Raw genomic sequence first — 19,715 nt, 5'->3', positions numbered from 1 at the left:
TTTTTGGTAAACATAAAATGGTATATCAAATGTCTTGCTCTTAATAAAAACTTTATTCTTGTGGTGCAATTACCTCCATATTGCTGCTTTTATAATTTGCCACTATACTACAATTGGGGGCTAAGATAAATAAATCTCACATTCCTCCCTTAGTCTCCTGATCTCGTCAAATGATGTTTGCTGGTCTGAGCTAGGCAGAACAAGAGCAGTAAATGTATTTAATTTCCTCTGGCACAGGCTTGGGTCTGAACTATGCACTGTGTGAACATGAAAGGTTGTCTCAAATGTTACAAATTATGTTTTTGATTTAAAAAAATTTTTTTTTTCAATGTTTATTTATTTTTGGGACAGAGAGAGACAGAGCATGAACGGGGGAGGGGCAGAGAGAGAGGGAGACACAGAATCGGAAACAGGCTCCAGGCTCTGAGCCATCAGCGCAAAGCCTGACGCGGGGCTCGAACTCACGGATCGCGAGATCGTGACCTGGCTGAAGTCGGACACTTAACCGACTGCGCCACCCAGGCGCCCCTATGTTTTTGATTTTATAGTTTGCTTCAATCAGTAGCCAAATAAGTGGCATGCAGTATGATTGACTGCTGTATCTCCTAAGTCAAGTGTCTACTCTCTTTTTCTTCACTATTTACTTGTTGAAGAAACCATGTCCGGTGTTCAGTAGGGTTTGTGATTTTGATGATGACATGCATATGATGTTTAAATGTTGTTCGGTTTTTGTAGTTCCTATAAATTGCTAATTAGGTCTAGAGGCTTAACCACATCCAGTATTTTTAAGGAAGAGGTAGGAAAACTCTCACAGTGGTATTTTGATCTTCTGTCAGGAGGTTTTCTTTCTGAGATACTAGCAACTGTTGGTGATGAATGCCTAGATCCATTAATTTATGAGGGCTTACAAAATGGTGATATTCTTTTCTATTATTCTTCCTTAACTTACTAGCTGAAATACTTTTATAAAGAGATATTCCCTCTAATATACTGTTTGGTTACCCATTAATACAGTTAAAAGCATGGCAAATACTTCATTCTTTCCCTTTATTAACCAACTTCGTTCACCAGAATACTCCAATGGTGACTAATTAGCTTTTTAAAGTCTCAATATGAACTCATGAATTTAAATATTGGATATATTTCAAATGAAATTCTTTTTCTGCGTCAGTTAAGATGATTAATCATTTAATCTCCTTTTGTTAATACACTGAATTATATAAATTGATCTTTAATGGTAAACCAACAATGTATTTCTAGCAGAAACCCAATCTGGTCAGGAGTAACTTAGAAAAATATATTGCTTGATTTAGATTGCAAATATTTCATTTAGGACATCTGTATCTGTATTCATAAGTAAAACTGGCCCATACTTGTCTCACACTGGCATTAAGTTTTGGAATCAAAGTTATGCAATCCTCAAACTGAGTTGGGGAGTATTTACTTGTTTTTCTATTCCTTGGGAGAAACTGTAGAAGAGGAATTACTGTTCCTTGGGTGTTTGGTAAAAATTGTTGTAAAAATGCCAGGGCCCACTGCTCATTTGCTTACTTGCTTACTAAAATGTTTTAAATTGAAAATTACACACACATATACACAGCAAAATTCATTACAGCTTAATTATTTCTCACAACAGCAGTTTCACTCTTCCATCCATCTCCTCAGCCTAACCCTAAGTTTTGTAAGAGATCTGATGAGTCAGTGCCAACAAAAGATACATTAAAATAACTTCCCCCTACTGACAGGAAGAAACTTAAAAGGTCTGAAAGATACTATTATAAATTCTACTCAGCAGGCAAAGCAATTGTAGTTTTTAACGTACTAGGCCTAATTATCCTAAGCAAGATTATTTTTTTTAAGTTTTTAAGTAATTTCTACATATATGGTGGAGCTCAAACCGACGACCCTGAGATCAAGAGTTACATGCTCCACTGAGCCCTCCCGGTGCCCCTAACCAAGATTTTTATAGAGAGCTGGCAAGATTTTAATTCAAACTACCAATGCCCTCTCTGAGGAACTATAAGATGGTTAGAAAATATAATCCAAAAAAATCACCTTTCCATCTTCTGCAAACTTCTTTAAAAAAATTTTTTTTAATGTTTATTTATTTTTGAGAGAGAGACACACACACACAGAGTGTGAGCAGGGGAGGGTCAGAGAGAGAGGGAGACACAGAATCCGAAGCAGGCTCCAGGCTCTGGGCTGTCAGCACAGAGCCCGACGCAGGGCTCGAACCCACACACTGTGAGATCGTGACCCAAGCCGAAGTCAGCTGCTTAACCGACTGAGCCACTCAGGCACCCCAACTTCTTCTTTTTTTAAAATAAACCAGGCTTTGAGGGATTTTGAGGCTGTAGCTTAAACAAGGATACTCAAAGGGGCACCTGGCTGGCTTAATCAGTAAAGCATGTGACTCCTGATCTCAGAGTCGTAAGTTCAAGCCTCACATTAGGTGTAGAGGGAAAGGAAGGGAAAGGAAAGGAAAGGAGAGGAAAGGAAAGGAAAGGAAAGGAAAGGAAAGGAAAGGAAAGGAAAGGAAAGGAAAGGAAAGGAAAGGAAAGGAAAAAGGAAAGGAAAAAGGAAAGGAAAAAGGAAAGGAAAGGAAAGGAAAGGAAAGGAAAGGAAAGGAAAGGAAAGGAAAGGAAAAAAAGAAAACAAAGAAACTAACTCAGGATGGGGCACACAAGATGTAGTTATTAAGAGCATGAGAAGGAAGAACATAATCTCATCTAATGAACCTCGGAGGGAGAACCCAGGGTAGCACGATGAACTCACCTGAGAATCTAGCCAAAAGACTCTGGACACATTCCCAGGTTTGTTTAAAAGTGAATGCAAATGTAGGTTGCCAAACGAGAGTAATGTCTGTAGTAGTCTCTTAGCAGATATTAGGGTTTTCAGCTAATAATACTAAGAGAAGTCTTTTTCACAATCATATACTATTTCTTTTTGCCCACAATTTGTTTACTATCTTTTACTTAAAGTGCTTCATTGGAAACAAAATCCAGCTTGCACTGGAATGATACCAACTCCCCTCACTGTCCACTTCATTAGCTAAGTCCTTCCCTACCTCTATTACATACATGTTCCTGGCCAGAAGATAAACTACCCTCAAACTCCTCCACCTGTCGGCACATATCAGAGACAGAATTGTTTTAATAATTTAGGGGGAAAATTTACTTTTCGTGGTCTGCCTAAATATTTCAATGAAATCTTAACCGTTCCTGATCCAAATATGAAATTTTTGTACAGAGAAGAATAATTTTGAACAGTCTAAATAAACTATCCAATATAAAAGTCTAAAAAAAAAAGAGAATAGTGACAACCCAATATCACAAGGCTAGGACCCTTGTGATCAGATTTCTAGCTATATGTTTATGTCAAACCATTTACCTAAAAAATATTTATGGAGTGCTTAGGGTGTCAGTTACTCTCCCCGCACATAAACTCTCTCAAACAAATGAGAATTATCACCAGAAACTTAGGTTCTTAACAGAGGAAGATCAGAAAAGGAGTATCCCAGTTTCTTCAATACTCTGAACCTGTAATGAGCAAACAAGTCAAGTACTTTCCTTACTGTTAACTTTTTGATAGCTTATATTTTACATAGCTGCTCTGCACTATTCAAAGAGCTAAAAGTTCAGCAATGTAAAAATCAAAATAAGCCTCAAATCAAACCTCATGCACTGTTAGTGGGAATGTAAATTGGAGCAACCACTGAGTAAAACAGTATAGAGGTTCCTCAATATATTAAAGATAGCATTACCATATGATCAAACAATTCTATTACTGGGTATTTACCCAAGGAAAATGAATTTGAAAAGATATACTCACCCCTGTGTTTACTGCAACATTATTTATAAAAATTTTTTAATGTTTTTATTTATTTTTGAGACAGAGAGAGACAGAGCATGAGCAGGGGAGGGGCAGAGAGAGAGGGAGACACAGAATCTGAAGTAGGCTCCAGGCTCGGAGCTGTCAGCACAGAGCCCGACGTGGGGCTCGAACTCACGGACTGTGAGATCATGACATGAGCTGAAGTCGGACGCTTAACTGACTGAGCCACCCAGGTGCCCCTATTGCAACATTATTTATAACAGCCAAACTACAGAAGCAACCCAAGTTTCTACTGATAAGTGAATGGATGAGGATATGCTATACATATATAATGGAATAGTCAGCCATAAAAAAGAATGAGATCTTGCCATGTGCAACAACATGGGTGGACCTACAGGACGTTAGGCTAAGGCTAAGTAAAATCAGGCAAAGAAAAACAAATACCACATGATTTCACTTACAAGTTGTATATAAAAAGAAAACAAACAAAAGACCTTTAAAAACAAAGAACAAATGTTGACACAGAGGAGGTGGGTGGGGGTATGGGTGAGATAAAGGGGATTAATAGCATAAAGTATACAGAAGCAGAATCACTATGTTGTACAGCTGAAACTAATGTAACATTGCATACCAACTATATTCAAATTTAAAAAAGATTTAAAATTCTTTTGACATTTAAAAAGATTTATTTATTTTGAGAGAGAATGCAAATGCGAGGAAGGAGGCGGGGCAGAGAGAAAAGGGGACAGAGAATCCAAAATGGATTCTGTGCTAAAAGCAGACAGCCCGACAGAAGGCTTGAACTCACGAACCGTGAGATCATGGCCTGACCTGAAGTTGGACACTTAACTGACTGAGCTACCCAGGTGCCTCTAAATTCAATAGGAAAAAAAAAAAGAGACTGATAGAAACTTCCAGTTATAAAACAAGTAAGTCATGGATATCAGTAGTATAGCATAGGAAATATAGTCAATAATACTGTAATAACATTGTATGGTGACAGATGGTGACTACACTTATGGTGGCAAGTACTGAGCAATGTATAGCATTGTCCAACCAATACGGTATATGCCTGAAATTAATGTAACACTGTATGTTAATTATACTTCAATAAAAACAAAACAAAAAACAAACAAAAATTCTAACAACAAAAAGTAAGCCTCAAATCAAAAGACACACACATATACAAAATGGCTGTCAGTGTATTTAAAAAGCACTTAACCTCATTCATAATTAAAGAAGTACAAATAAAAACTAGACATGCCATCTTCATCTAGGGAAAAAAATTTTTTTTAAGATTGGTTATCTACTTTTTATGATAGGGAGCCCAAGTATGCTTCCACACTCCTAACTGGTAGAAGTCTAAGTTGATGTATCCTTTTGAAGACAGGTATTCCTTTTGATCAAAGAATTCTACTATTAGGAATTTTTCTTTCAAATATACTGGCAATGAGATTGCAAGAGTATATGTACAAGATGTTCACTGTAACATAATTTTTAACAGTAAAACACCTGGGAATAAATGGTCCAGAATAGGGAACTGGCTGTGTAAAATTAAAGTACAGGAATACAATGGAATACTATTCTAAAACAGAGGAATAAGGCAAATCTTTATGTACTGAAATGTCACAAGGTAAAATGTTAAGTCAAAGAAAGGAAGTCATAGTCTGTAGAGTATAATTCCATGGAGAATAAAGGAAAAAAGATAGTCATAGATGGTAAGAAAATGTGTAATTAAAAATTTCTAAAGAATTTCCAAGAATAAGTACCTCAGGGGATAGAGGTAAGGTGGTGAGGAGAAGAGATAATTTAGAGGACTCTACTTTCTGTACAGATACTCTTTATTGTCTGAATCCTCACCAGAGTATGTTTCCTTTCTTTATTTTAATTTTTTATCAGTCTTGTGATGCTGTGAAATACCTATTAAATTACAAGCTTACTGAAATTTAAATATGTGATAACTAGAAGAAATAAATTTATTTCCAAAACTTATTTAATAGATAAAGAACTGGAACATCAACTTCTACAGCTTAAGGTCATGCTGTTTATGAAGTACTTTCAGCAATTAAAATGAGGGCGATTAAAGACCAAGAAAAATAATAAAAAGGGCAAAGTAGCTGCAAAGCCCAAGCTTATAGAATATCATAGTTATCTTCTTGACAAAATTATCTTGGAAAAAAGATCTAATTTTTACAGATTAAAAAAAAATTTTTGTTTTTAATGTTTGTTTATTTTTGAGAGAAAGAGACAGAGTGTGAGTGGAGGAGGGTAGAGAGAGAAGGAGACACAGAATCCGAAGCAGGCTCCAGGCTCTGATCTGTCAGCACAGAGCCTGATGTGGGGCTTGAACTCACAAACTGTGAGATCATGACCTGAGACGAAGTCAGACGCTTAACTGACTGAGCCACCCAGGTGCCCCTACAGATTTTTTTTTTTTTTTTTTAACACAGAACCATGTAAATTATTTTTATATGTGAGTACATTGAGGCTCAACAATCAATTGTACAAGTAGTTTCCTAAAACTTATCAAGTTAGGACCAGAAATACCAGGAAAAAATGTCAAGAAGTGAAAAGCAGAAGAGGGGATAGAAAATAGAATTAGAAATGGGAGTAATGTCTGTTAGTATAAGCAAGAAAAGGGTGACTGTAGAGAAAGTCAGTCCCATAGTAATACTATACCTAACAGCTGGCTGTGTTCCCCTGTGATGGAGTTCTGACTCGGGTCTGAAAAACAAACAATTGAAAAGAAAAGAAAAAAATGAATGACCAAAACAAATAATTTCTTAAAAATCAGCAACAAAAGTCAACCAAGGAAATAAGCAAAAAAAAACCCCAAAAACCAAAAGTTTTTTAGTGATCAAAATACATTAATGAATGGATAATAAAAACAGAATAAACTATTTTAAAAAACAATCACACAGCTTCTTTGAAAAGTTAACTAACAGAATTACCATGAGACCCAGCAATTCCACTCTTAGGCATATACTCAAAAGAACTTAAAACAGGGACTCAAACAGATATTTATATGACAACGTGTATAGGAGCATTGTTTACATTAGTCAAAGTGGAAACAACCCAGTGTCCTTCAACAGATAAATGGATAAACAAAAATGTGGTATATCATACAATGGGATATTATTCAGCCCTAAAGAGGAAACGAAATTCGGATACGTGCTACAACATGGACAAACCTTGAAAATATGCTAAGGGAAATGAGCTAAAAGCAGAAGGACAAATATTGTATAATTCCATTTAAAAAGAAATAACCAGAAAAAAGTAAACTAACAAAACAATCACATAAATTTGACGAAGCAAAAATAGTTCCGTAAAGTAGAAGGATGATTCGGGGCTTACGACATGGGCTACATTTTCTCTTTAATGACAAAGGAACATAATGGCCGTAGCAGCTCAAAGTCAAGACATAAGTAAAGCACTCATTACTAGATATGTCCTGATTCGACTTCATGATAAAATAACTAAACAGGCTTTTAGAAATATGTTTCTTCAGTAATCTATAATAAAACTAGTGGCAATAAGCCAAGTTCCTAATGCAAGAGGTATTGACAATCACCATTTAACAACTAACCACTTGCTTATTTTAAAGGCTTGAAAAGCATTAAGGGCTAAATATGGAAGACTTTGAGCTCCAGTTTCCTCAAAGATTAAGTGTCTTGAGATATGAGGATTATATCTGGCTTCCCTGTGTCTGGGAAACAGAAATAATTTTAGATGAGGGTGTCTGTGAATTATGGGGGGAAAGTTAGTATTTTCTCCAAGTATGATGTCAGCAACAAACTACATAAAAGTACCTGTGATTTTTGTTAACGATAAATATCTGGTATTTTCATATCACATTATAATTGTTGCATGTATTTCATAATATGATTTAGGTGCAATACTACTTTGAAATTATGGTAGTTATTAAATGGCTTCTAGATCTTTTTCGATGCATTGATAAAAAAGCACTTATATTAGATCATGAATTTAATATTTTGATAATTGTATTTCAATATAATAGGGTTCTTTAAAAAAAAAATCTATTCTTGAGAAAGGGAGAGAATGTATGTGTGAATGGGGGAAGGGCAGGGAGAGAGGGGGGTAGAAAGAATCCCAAGCAGGCTCCGCACTGTCAGTGCAGAGCCCGATGTGGGGCTCAAACTCCTGAACTGTGATATCATGACCTGAGACGAAATCAAGAGGCAGATGCTCAACCAACTGAACCACCCAGGGGTCCCTAACAGGGTTCTTTTTAATGCTATACCTATATATTTATATGTGTGTATAATCCTTTACACATTAAAAAAGGTTACTCTGAAAAGGAATTTGTAGACTTCAGACTGCCAAAAAGGTCCCAGATACAGAAAAGATTTAGAATTACTGTTTTAAACAAAATTCAAATAATATTTTCAATGGTGCTCATAAATGTTTTTTACATATAATTAAATATAACACTTTAAGCATCCCAGACAGAAAGAACCACTCAGAATCCTTAACAAATTCTGGTCTGACGAACAGCACATACTCTGATCGAGGAGGAAAGAAACCTGACTGATACAACTGAAGTTTCAAATGCTATACGAAAATTTTAAAATATATTTTTAGATTTTCTTCCTTAATTTGGTTTTGAAAAAGAGATATTCTCAGATATTTTCCCCAACATACCATCAAGTGGGTTGTCAAGTTTTTAAATTTAAACTCATCTTATTTCCCATATACATAAACAATATGGGTTTGCACATAAGACAAAGCAGGAATAACAGTTCTATAGTACATTAGTGTATTAGATTGATCCTGTTTCTCCCTCTCTCATACATGCACACATAACACACACACATATAACTGATAAATTAGGCCCTGTCAATACAGAGAAGCAGGTGTATAGGTAGCAAAGAAAGAAGAACAGAGAAAGAATCACAGAATTTTAGAACCAGAAGAACTATGGTCATCATCTAGATCTATTCTAGTGATTCCAAAGGAAAAGTTGGAGAGGAGCTATCAGCATCATTTATTTTTCTCCTTAAAACCATACCAACAACCCTTCTCAAGATTCTGATTCCCAGGGGTGACTGGGTTGGCTCAGTCAATTAAGCCTCTGACTTCAACTCGGGTGATGATCTCATGGTGTATGGGTTCAAGCCCTGCAGGGGGCTCTGTGCTGACAGCTCAGAGCCTGGGGCCTGCCTTGGATCCTCTGTCTCCCTCTCTCTCTCTGCCCGTCCCCTGCTTTCTCTTTCTCTCTCTCTCTCTCCCCCCTAAAAACACACATTAAAAAATAAATAATAAAAAAAACAAAATCACCAAAAACTATTTATTTAATTTATTTAATTATTTTTTTCAGTGTTTATTTATTTTCCACAGAGAAAAAGACAGTGTGAGCCAGGGAGGGTCAGAGAGGGAGATACAGAATCCAAAGCATGCTCCAGGTTCTGAGCAGTCAGCACACAGCCTGATGTGGGGCTCGAACTCACAAACTGTGAGATCATGACCTGAGCTGAAGTTGGACGCCCAACCAACTGAGCCACCCAGGTGCCCCAAAAGAGTATTTAAAAAAAAAAAAAGATTCTGATTCCCAGATGCTGTCATTAATGGGAATGCCTTTTATGTATGCCAGGATGGAGCAAAGGTGAGAACCTCTTAATACTTATAGTCAAGAAGATGAATGGTTGGTTAGTAAGTGGCCAAAGACATGGCACACTATTGCCAAAAGAGAAAGTTCACAGAGACAGTCTTGATCTTTTGGGAACTTATGTTCATGCTTCTTGATACTCTGTAATTCTAACTTTTTTTGTCTGAAAATGAAGCATAATAGCCTAAAACAAGTAATTTGGAATTGCCAGGGAATCTATGAATAGAAGAACAACTCAGATAACTCAGGCAGAATAGGTATGATTTTAGATGGGGGAAACAAATGATTTTCTTCTTAAACATTACCTCCTTCTATACTATCTACTTCCTTGCCTTCTGAGCTGTGCACACATGCCGTATGTACGCTTTCTAGTGAAGCCAGGACTCTTCCTTTGAACACCCTCTTGTATTTGAGATGAACAGAAATAAGTGTTTTGTTTAGTTCTTTATTCAACTTAGATTTTTGTTTTTAATTTTTTATAATTGAAGGAATGCAGGGCAACCTTTACTTGATACTTACTTGGTAATTTGAAGACTAACCTCCAAGAACCTGCAAATACTTCACTGATACATGTAAAACTTGAAACAAGGGCAAATCTACGAGTAAACAGGTTCATGAACCTACTAGAATGAAACTAGCCATGCATGTAAAAATCAGAACTAGTAAATGGGTTTAAGTTGAGGGGTGTTTCTGAGTGTGCAATCCAAATTGTGTAATCAATCTGGTAACACTGCTCTGAGATATGTCTAGGCATCCTTCTATTGTCTTATGTCTGAACTCTCCCATTTAATATTTTTCCTGCCTACGTCTGGTGAGGGCACACCTAAGTTTGCCGAAGAATGGGAGTTGTCCTATACATTACTCAAAATGACATTTATTTTAAAACTGAATTACTTCCTGCAATAGAAACAACTTGCCAATAATGTAACTATTTTTACATTTGATGGCCTTCATAAACTAAGCTATTCATAGGTTATAACTCAAAAGGTTATACACATTATACTCAAAAGCCTATGATACTCTACCAGTCAAAATGGCAGTTGAAATAGAAACATGTACCTTTTCACAAGTAAATGCAATCAGAAAAATGACCTCAAAGTATTTCCTTGTAACAGTAATGATATAGTAGTTTTACAAATGGGCACTTGCTCAATATATTTTATCCTGGGTAAATGGTAAAGAGTGGAGATTTTATTTAGTTTCTTACCATATGCCTTAAAGAATAGAGAGAAAAATGATTGTGGGTGGTACTCGCTTGCAAAACTGCCTCTGTAAATAGTTTTTCTGAAGAGCCTAATTATCTCCCTTGGTTTGCCCATAGCAATAGCCTTTAATCACTTCATCTACCATTCTTGGTAGAGAATTTGAAGCAAATAAAAGCTAGCTTGTATCTTGCATCTAAAACTCAGTGTAGGCTTTAGTCTTTACTAAAGATAGAATTAGTAATTTCATTAAAAAACACAATCAATAATGGGAACTGTTAGGCCTAATTATTTTAGAAAAAGAAGTGGGCATGACCAAGTGAATACACATGAGGACAATTAGCTTATTATGCTACTGTCTATATTATCTAGACACACTTCAAAAACCTATTTCAGGATACAAAATATCTGAAAGCACCAGCCTTAACACATTCTTTAATTTTCTGGACTCCAACTTTCAAAAAACCAAAGTTTCTTAGCACCAAGAAAAACCATTTTGACTCAGTTAGGCAAAGCTGATTAAAAACGGAACACTTACTCTAACATTTCACACTTAGATTCTGCCTGTCTATATGGTTACTTATTGTGGTGGGGAACCCAAGGATGAAAACAAGTTGAAATAAGGTAAAATCTGAAGAAGCATATCCTCCTTATATACATTTTGAACTTACTGCAATGAGACCAGAGTGACATAGAAATATTTACATGTGATTAACTGGGCTTAAATAAATAGATGGGTGAAAAACATAAAGCAATCTTGGTGAAATAATTTAGCTGTAAGGTGGAAATGTAAAGTAATGCATACAAAAGTTAATAAATTATTAGTTCTTTATGTTTCTAGTCTATCCAACAGTCAAAAGATCCTTACCTGAATTTTTATTATAATAAGAACATAATTTTAAGAAGATATTTAGAATATAGTTCTGCCAAAATAGATAATTTCTGCTAGGACTTACAGTTTTGTCCAAACTATCAGTCATGCAAGTGAACTGTGTCGACAGCTAGCCATGGAGAGAATAAGCTATGGTAGCAGGGAACCAAGGACTGTACTTCTTGTACTGTGTATATTTCTTAGTATATTAATACAGATTTGGTGACAAAATGATTGGGGGCAGGGATGGTAAATAACTTGGCAAATATATGTAACAGTCAAGTAGCTTCCTATAATGTTTAATTTCTCAGACGCTTCAATATGCTAATGACTGCCTACCTAATCTTCAAAAGAAGAATATTTGGCATTCTTAAATACATCAGAAAACCAAAACTCATTTTTCATCAAACATCTTATGTAATTAGTTTTCTATTGTATACACTTTGGGAAACATTCAACCCATTCATATCAATATACTAAGGTTAAAAGATAACTCCCTGAATTATCATTCTCATTTATTCATTCATTCACTTAGCAATAGTTCTGTTAAAGCAGTATCCTCCAAATTTGCCCAGTCCAAAGAATCATCTGGAGTTATTTGCTAAACTGGAGTTATTTGCTAAATTGGGTCACATAAGTAACCCTAATAACTTGATCTTATGGGAAAAACCTGAGATTCTGCATTTTTATGAAGTGCCAGATGACCATTACAAATCTTCATTCACTGATCTCAAGTATATGACTAATTAAGTCCTAGGCATGGTTCTATGTGCTGAAGATTAAGCAGTAAATAAGAAAGACAAATTTTCTGTTCTCAAGCAGACATGAGAAGATAAAGAACAAAAGAAAATAATAAAGATTATTTTCTTTATAACATTTATAAAAAGCCAAAGAGTAAATAGAGGACCACCTGGGTGGCTCAGTTGGTTGAGCATCCAACTCTTGATTTTGGCTCAGATCATGATCCCAGGGTTATGGAATCGAGCCCTGTGTTGGGCTCTGTGCTGAGCATGGAGCCTCCTTAAGATTCATTCATTCACTCTCTCTCTCTTTCTTCCCTGCTTGTGTATTCTCTCTCTAAAATAAAAATAAATAAAACAAAAGTGAATAGAGAGGCTATTTTGGATCGGCTGGACAGTAATGGCCTGAGGCCTCACTTTCTGAGGAGTTAACCTTTACGATGAGATCTACACGTAAAGGAGACAGACATGTGAGGATCTTGAAGAAGACTGACCAGGGCAGAGAAGCAGCCATGCAAACGCCCAAAGATGGGAATAAGCTTGGCATGTTTGCGAAACATTAATGTAGCTAAAGCACAATGAGTAAGAAAGTGGTTTAAAAAAAAAAAAAAAAGTCTTCAAACTAGGTAGCAGATACATGCTGGAGTATCGCAGACCGTGGTAAAGAGTGTAAATTTTACTCTAAAGTGAGGTGAAACAATGGGAAGGTTTTATTTATTTATTTTTTTATTATTTTTTTTTTTAGTAAGACAGGGTTTTTTTTAATTTTTTTTTTTAACGTTTTATTTATTTTTGAGACAGAGAGAGACAGAGCATGAGCAGGGGAGGGTGAGAGAGAGAGGGAGACACAGAATCTGAAACAGGCTCCAGGCTCTGAGCTGTCAGCACTGAGCCCGATGCGGGGCTCGAACTCACGGACTGCGAGATCATGACCTGAGCTGAAGTCGGACTCTTAACCGACTGAGCCACCCAGGCGCCCCATTGGGAAGGTTTTATTTTTTTTTTTAATTTTTTTTTTCAACGTTTATTTATTTTTGGGACAGAGAGAGACAGAGCATGAACGGGGGAGGGGCAGAGAGAGAGGGAGACACAGAATCGGAAACAGGCTCCAGGCTCCGAGCCATCAGCCCAGAGCCTGACGCGGGGCTCGAACTCACCGACCGCGAGATAGTGACCTGGCTGAAGTTGGACGCTTAACCGACTGCGCCACCCAGGCGCCCCCCATTGGGAAGGTTTTAAATAGCAGCAAGACAAGTCTGGTTAAATTAAAAGATGCAGGCTGCTGGTTGAAGAATGGATTGTGGAAGGAACAAGAGCAAAAATGGGGGAAGTAACTGGGAGTCTACTGCAGAAATCTTAGGAAGATATGGTAATGACTGTACTCAAGATGGTGAAATCCATGGTGAGAGAGTGATGTTATCTTCCAGAAGAACTCTTTAGTCTTTAGAGACAATGTCCATGTTACTCTAAATCTACAGTTCATCTTTTACTCAATAAAATTTTTTGAGCACCTTCTACATATGAAACATTATTCTAATTACTAGAAATGCAGTAGCAAAATCCCTGCCATCAAGAGCTTACATGATCAAAGAGCAACATATATGTCAAGAGTGAGGAGTTATAAAACAAACCAAAAAAGCAGAGTAAGAGAATGCAAAGGATCAGCAGGGGGGATGGTTTGTGTACTAGTTTAGATACTGAGTCTAAAAAGGTATTTCATGGGGCACCTGGGTGGCTCAGTCGGTTAAGTGTCCGACTTTGGCTCAGATCATGATCTCATGGCTCATGAGTTTGAGCCCTGTGTGGGGCTCTGTGCTGACAGTGCAGGGTCTGCTTGGGATTCTCTCTCTGCCCCACCCACTTGGTCTCTCTCTCAAAATAAATACACTTAAAAAAAAAAAAAAACAAGAAAATTAAAAATGTATTTCAGGGGGCACCTGGGTGGCTCAGTTGGTTGAGGATCCATCTCTTAATTTTAGTATATGTGCTGCCGAAGCGAGCACCCATCTCTTAATTTTGACTCAGGTCATGGTCTCACAGTTCATGAGGCTGAGTCCTCTGGTGGTGGACTCTGCACTGACAGTGTCAAGTTGGCTTGGGATTCTCTCCCCACCCCCCGCCCTTACTCATGCTCGCTCATGTGCACACTTTCTCTCAAATAAACATTAAAAAAAATAATAAAAAATTCACATTTGGCCAGCAACTTGAAGTGAGGCATCTAGGCATACACATATCTGTAGGAAGAACACTCCAGGCAGAGGAAATAGTGCAAAAACCCTGAAGCAGGTGATGTTAGCATGTTCAGTGAACAGCAAGGTGGCAGGGTAAAAGTGATAGGACACGGGATAAGAGATGGACGTGTGTGGTGGAGAAGGAGGCATACATCACATGGGGCCTTGTAGGACACATTAAGGACTTTGGGTTTTACTTTGTGTGAGCTAGGAAACCATTGGGAGGTTTTGATTTATGCTTTAACACAATCACTCTAGCTGTTGTCTGGAGAACAGATTGCAGGAGGCAAGGGAGGAAGAGGAAATAGAAGGCTTTTGCAATGGTCCAAGAAAGATAATGGTAGCCTGGATCAGGTCAGAATTATCAGAGCTGCTGAGAAGTGGTCAGAGGCTGGGTATGTTTTAAAGGAAGGGTTCACAAGGTTAACATACTGATGGACTGGAGATGGTCGGGACTAGGGGCAGAGGGGAGAAAGGAGTCGAAGATTTTTCTAAGAGCAAGGAGACGAAAAGAGATGCCGTTTCCTGAGTTGTGGGAGACTGGGAGAAGAGCGATCTTGAGTGGAGTGGGTCAGGGGAGGCATACTGTGACAGCTGTGCAGCTATTCTGGAGCAAATAATAAGGCACAGTGAAAAGAGAACATAGGATCTGGAAGCAGATAAAGCTCAGGTGCAATCCTAGCTCTGTATACGCCATTCATGTAATTGCCAAAATGATTTAATACTCCTTAGCTGTAATTTACTATCTATGCAACACGAATACTACACTACAGAAAATTACCGTGAGGACTACAGACTGTAGACGCTCATTAAATGGTAACTATTAAGAAAATTGAGCTGATGGGACTCCTGGGTGGCTCAGTTGGTTGAGTGTCCGACTCGTGATTTTGGCTCAGGTCATGATCCCAGGGTTGTGGGATCGAGCCCTGCATTGAGCTCTATGCTGGGCATGGAGCCTGCTTGAGATTCTGTCTCTCTCTCCCTCTGTTCCTCTCCCACACTTGCACTCTCTCTCTAAAGTAAAAAAAATAAATAATAATCAAAAAAAGGAAATTGAGATGAACCATGGAATGACCCTTAAGAGAAATAACTGTGATTAAATTAGAATTTAGGTAGCTGGGGATATTTCTTAGAACTTTAAACATTTTGCAGTACAGCAGTACTTAGAAAAATGCAAAAGTTAACACAGGTGAATCCTTGGACTGATCTACACACTGACTTAAAATTGTGATACTAATAGTTTGAGTCACTTGTATTATTTCAAACTTAATACATTTATAGTTTGGACTAAATATGCATTAACATAGGATTTGGAATTTTTAAAAAAAAAATTTTTTTTTTCAACGTTTATTTATTTTTGGGACAGAGAGAAACAGAGCATGAACGGGGGAGGGGCAGAGAGAGAGGGAGACACAGAATCTGAAACAGGCTCCAGGCTCTGAGCCATCAGCCCAGAGCCTGACGCGGGGCTCGAACTCACGGACCGCGAGATCGTGACCTGGCTGAAGTCGGACGCTTAACCGACTGCGCCACCCAGGCGCCCCAGGATTTGGAATTTTTTGATAAAATAATCACAATAGTAATTGTCCAGGAGCGTCTGTGTTACATTCCCAGTACAAGTTTACTAATATGACTCCTATTCGAATAAATAATGTAACTCAGTAAGTTTTAAACACACCAAAACTGTGTTTGGATACTGTGAGGAATAAAAGAATGAGTGTACGGTATTTCCTGACATGAAGCAGCTCACAACTCACAATCTAGTTGAAGGGTCAAGTTCAAAATAAGAAACTAAAGAAAGAATGGTAGTAGTACTTCACATTTAGTAACATCTAACAGCTTTTAAAATGTCTTCCCATATTTCATTGGATTCCCATGATGATTCTGTGAAACAAACAAATAAGCAAAAGCTAAGTTGGGCTCAACGGTTTGGCCAAGGTATATACTGAGTGTACATTTCAAAGACTGGCTTGAACCTGGATTCTGATTTTTCTATTACATGATACTGGCCATAAAATGTAGGTACAAGAATGAGTATTAATAATATAGTCAACCCTTCATTATCCAGAAAAATATATTAGGAATAAAATAAGGTAAAAGAAATTATAACAAGGTATTTATGCAATAATTACAAATCAGAAAAATAGGTATCTAATGTGTGACACAGTGATCATTAAAAAACATAACTTATCCCAGTAAGATGAAACTCTCTCCTTGATCTCTTTTTTTGACAGGCTGAGAGCCTCTGCTTGGCAACAGTATCTAGCAAGATTACTGCCATTTATATTATACCTATTTTTAGTTTATTCTCTATTTATAGAGTGGCAAACACTCTGGTATTTCATTTAATGATAAAGTTCCTTTTGTAAAGGAAACTAGAAAATCAGTCACTCAATTTAAGAAAAAACATTAAATAAATGCAAAGATGATACATAAAAATGGAAACATTATAAAGGCAATCTCTAAATGACTCCATTTAAGGGAACATTTTCTACTCTCATCACACCAAATCACAGCAACCCTCTCAGGAAAAATTATTCCCATGTTCCAGAAGAAACTAGCTCAGAGAAAGCTGGAATGATTTGCCCAAGGAGGTAAAGCCAATAACCTGTGGTATAGCCTTTAGTGCTGTTAAGGTTCCAAAGAAGTAGAGGAGCAACATAGATCAAGGAAGTATAAGCTTTAAGTAGATCTTTTAAAACCTTTAAAAATCATGGAGAACTCTGGGCGCCTGGGTGGCTCAGTTGGTTAAGCATCCGACTCTTGATCGCGGCTCAGGTCATGATCTCGTGGTTTCGTGGGTTCGAGCCCCACATCAGGCTCTGCACTACTAGTGCAGATTCTCTCTCTGCACCTCCCCCAACTTATGCTGTCTCTGTCTCTCTCAAAATAAATAAACAAACTTTAAAAAACAATCATGGAGAACTCAAAATCACAGGAGGAGAATAAATATGGCACATGTCTGGGATGGTCTGCTTTGGGTTGGGTCATATTAGCAAGTCTTGGGAGTCTAAAGCAGATGGAAAACAACTGAAATTCTCTACACAGAAGTCTCAAAATGAAAGCAGTGTTTTAGACAAGGAAATAAATGCAATATGCAAAATGAAATGGATGCCAAATTATTAGAGACAGGCAGGCGTAATTGTTATCAGACCACTGTAATATATCCATGTGCTAACAACCACCTCTAACATGGTCTCTAGGATAGCATAAGGAGGGGCGCCTGGGTGGCTCAGTGGGCAAAGCATCTGACTTCAGCTCAGGTCATCATCTCACAGTTCATGGGTTCAAGCTCTGCATTGGGCCCTGTGCTGACAGCTCAGAGCCTGGAGCCTGCTTCAGATTCTGTGTCTCCCGCTCTCTGCGCCTCCTCCACTTGTGTGCACACGCTCTCTTTCTCTCTCAAAAGTAAATAAACATTAAATTTTTTTTTTTTAAAAAGGATAGCAATAATGAATAGCTGTTATTATTAATTCAACCAATACTCTGAAATTTGCCTACCATATATTAGGTACTGTGCTAGGCACTACAGATACCAAAAGAGTGATGACCCTTTCTTCTCAAGAAGTTTGGAGAGGAGTTATGCAATTATGAAACAATAAAAATAATTGTTCAAGTGTAGGTACAAATACTGTGGGAATCAAAAAGGAAAGAAAACAAAGCAGTCAGGGATGGTGTCAAGGAAATACGTGAGCTAAATCTTGAAGAATGGATAGTTTATCAAAAAGCAAAAGGGTGAGAGAAATGGAGGAGAGACATTCTAGACAGAGGGATTAGCAGGTAGGACATAGATAATGGAGAAGTTCTAGAGATATAATAGGAACTATTATACCTAATAATATACCTTTATATAATATTAAGTGTGTAACAGAACACATAATGATATAGAATATATTAGCCTATAATACCATACATACAAATATAGTGTACCGAATATATAACATCCATGTAAATTGACAGGAAAGAAGAATGCTGTTGTCATTGACCACCCCCCCCAAAAAAAAACAAGTGGGTAAGAAGAACTGGTCAGCATATGTGTTACCAACTTTTGATTCTTCCCCTTCCCTCATTAACCAAAAATCTGGTCAATTGTGGCTTCTATACCAATCTCTTCCACTACACTGCCATCATTTAAATTCTCATCCTTTCCAGTCCAGACCATTGAAATAGCTTATTTCCATGATCAATTATTCCCCCTGCCACCAATTCTCCCATCTTCAAACAATCCTGCATTTTCCTTCATATTAATAATCCTAAAATTCTGCCTTTATCAGGTTGCTTCATTGCTTTAAAACCAAAACACTTTTGGGGCGCTTGGGTGGCGCAGTCGGTTAAGCGTCCAACTTCAGCCAGGTCACGATCTCGCGGTCTGTGAGTTCGAGCCCCGCGTCGGGCTCTGGGCTGATGGCTCAGAGCCTGGAGCCTGTTTCCGATTCTGTGTCTCCCTCTCTCTCTGCCCCTCCCCCATTCATGCTCTGTCTCTCTCTGTCCCAAAAATAAATAAACGTTGAAAAAAAAAAATTTTTTTTAAACCAAAACACTTTCAAAGTTCTCCTAATGACTGTGCCAGGTGTCCCCAACCATTCTGTTAAGAAATGATCATTCTCGGGGCGCCTGGGTGGCGCAGTCGGTTGGGCGTCCGACTTCAGCTCAGGTCACGATCTCGCGGTCCGTGAGTTCGAGCCCCGCGTTCGGGCTCTGGGCTGATGGCTCGGAGCCTGGAGCCTGTTTCCGATTCTGTGTCTCCCTCTCTCTCTGCCCCTCCCCCGTTCATGCTCTGTCTCTCTCTGTCCCCCCCCAAAAAAATAAATAAATAAACGTTGAAAAAAAATTAAAAAAAAAAAATGATCATTCTCACTTATTTATATTGAGACATCATGTGAGCGGTACTGGTTCAAGTCCCTCCAAGAAAAGGAAAGGGGCGCCTTTGGAGGTTCTACCTCCATTCCTACTGTGAATTCTCAGCCCAGGCATGAGGGTGGCAATGGCAGAAGCTACTGGTTTAAATACCAATACATAGACACTGGTTTACTTGTTTGGATTCCTTGGCTTACAGGATGAGCTCCAAAAACCTCACCCTAGCTTTCAGGTCTGTTTATAATCTAACACTGTCTTACTTCTCTCTAACTTTAACATTTGCTGTTCTTAGTCATGAACCCTCTGCTCCACACTCTGGAATGCTTTGTGAGCCCTGATTCTAGAAATACACAT

At 37.8% G+C, this 19,715-nt stretch overlaps 1 protein-coding gene across 5 annotated transcripts in view; it reads right to left on the bottom strand.

The window, feature by feature from the left end:
- The window catches only part of SLC12A6 (solute carrier family 12 member 6), a 91,781-nt gene that overhangs the window by 36,307 nt on the left and 35,759 nt on the right, over positions 1 to 19,715 (bottom strand). For 4 of the 5 annotated variants that reach the window (XR_015252554.1, XM_086710279.1, XM_025919027.2 and 1 more), the window contains exon 2: positions 6,514 to 6,558. The exons of the other annotated variant lie outside the window; for it this stretch is intronic. Coding sequence is in view for 3 of the 4 variants with exons in the window: in XM_086710279.1 (XP_086566405.1) it covers positions 6,514 to 6,558 (45 nt within the window). In the remaining variant the exon portion in view is untranslated. The remainder of the gene's footprint in view (positions 1 to 6,513; positions 6,559 to 19,715) is intronic. 5 annotated transcript variants of the gene reach the window in all.

The sequence above is a fragment of the Puma concolor genome, chromosome B3, assembly GCF_028749965.1.
Source record: "Puma concolor isolate L17-30 chromosome B3, mPumCon1.1.hap2, whole genome shotgun sequence".
Lineage (NCBI taxonomy): Eukaryota > Metazoa > Chordata > Mammalia > Carnivora > Felidae > Puma > Puma concolor.
The sequence above is the reverse complement of the archived record's forward strand: the minus strand, read 5'-3'. Positions and strand labels throughout refer to the sequence as shown.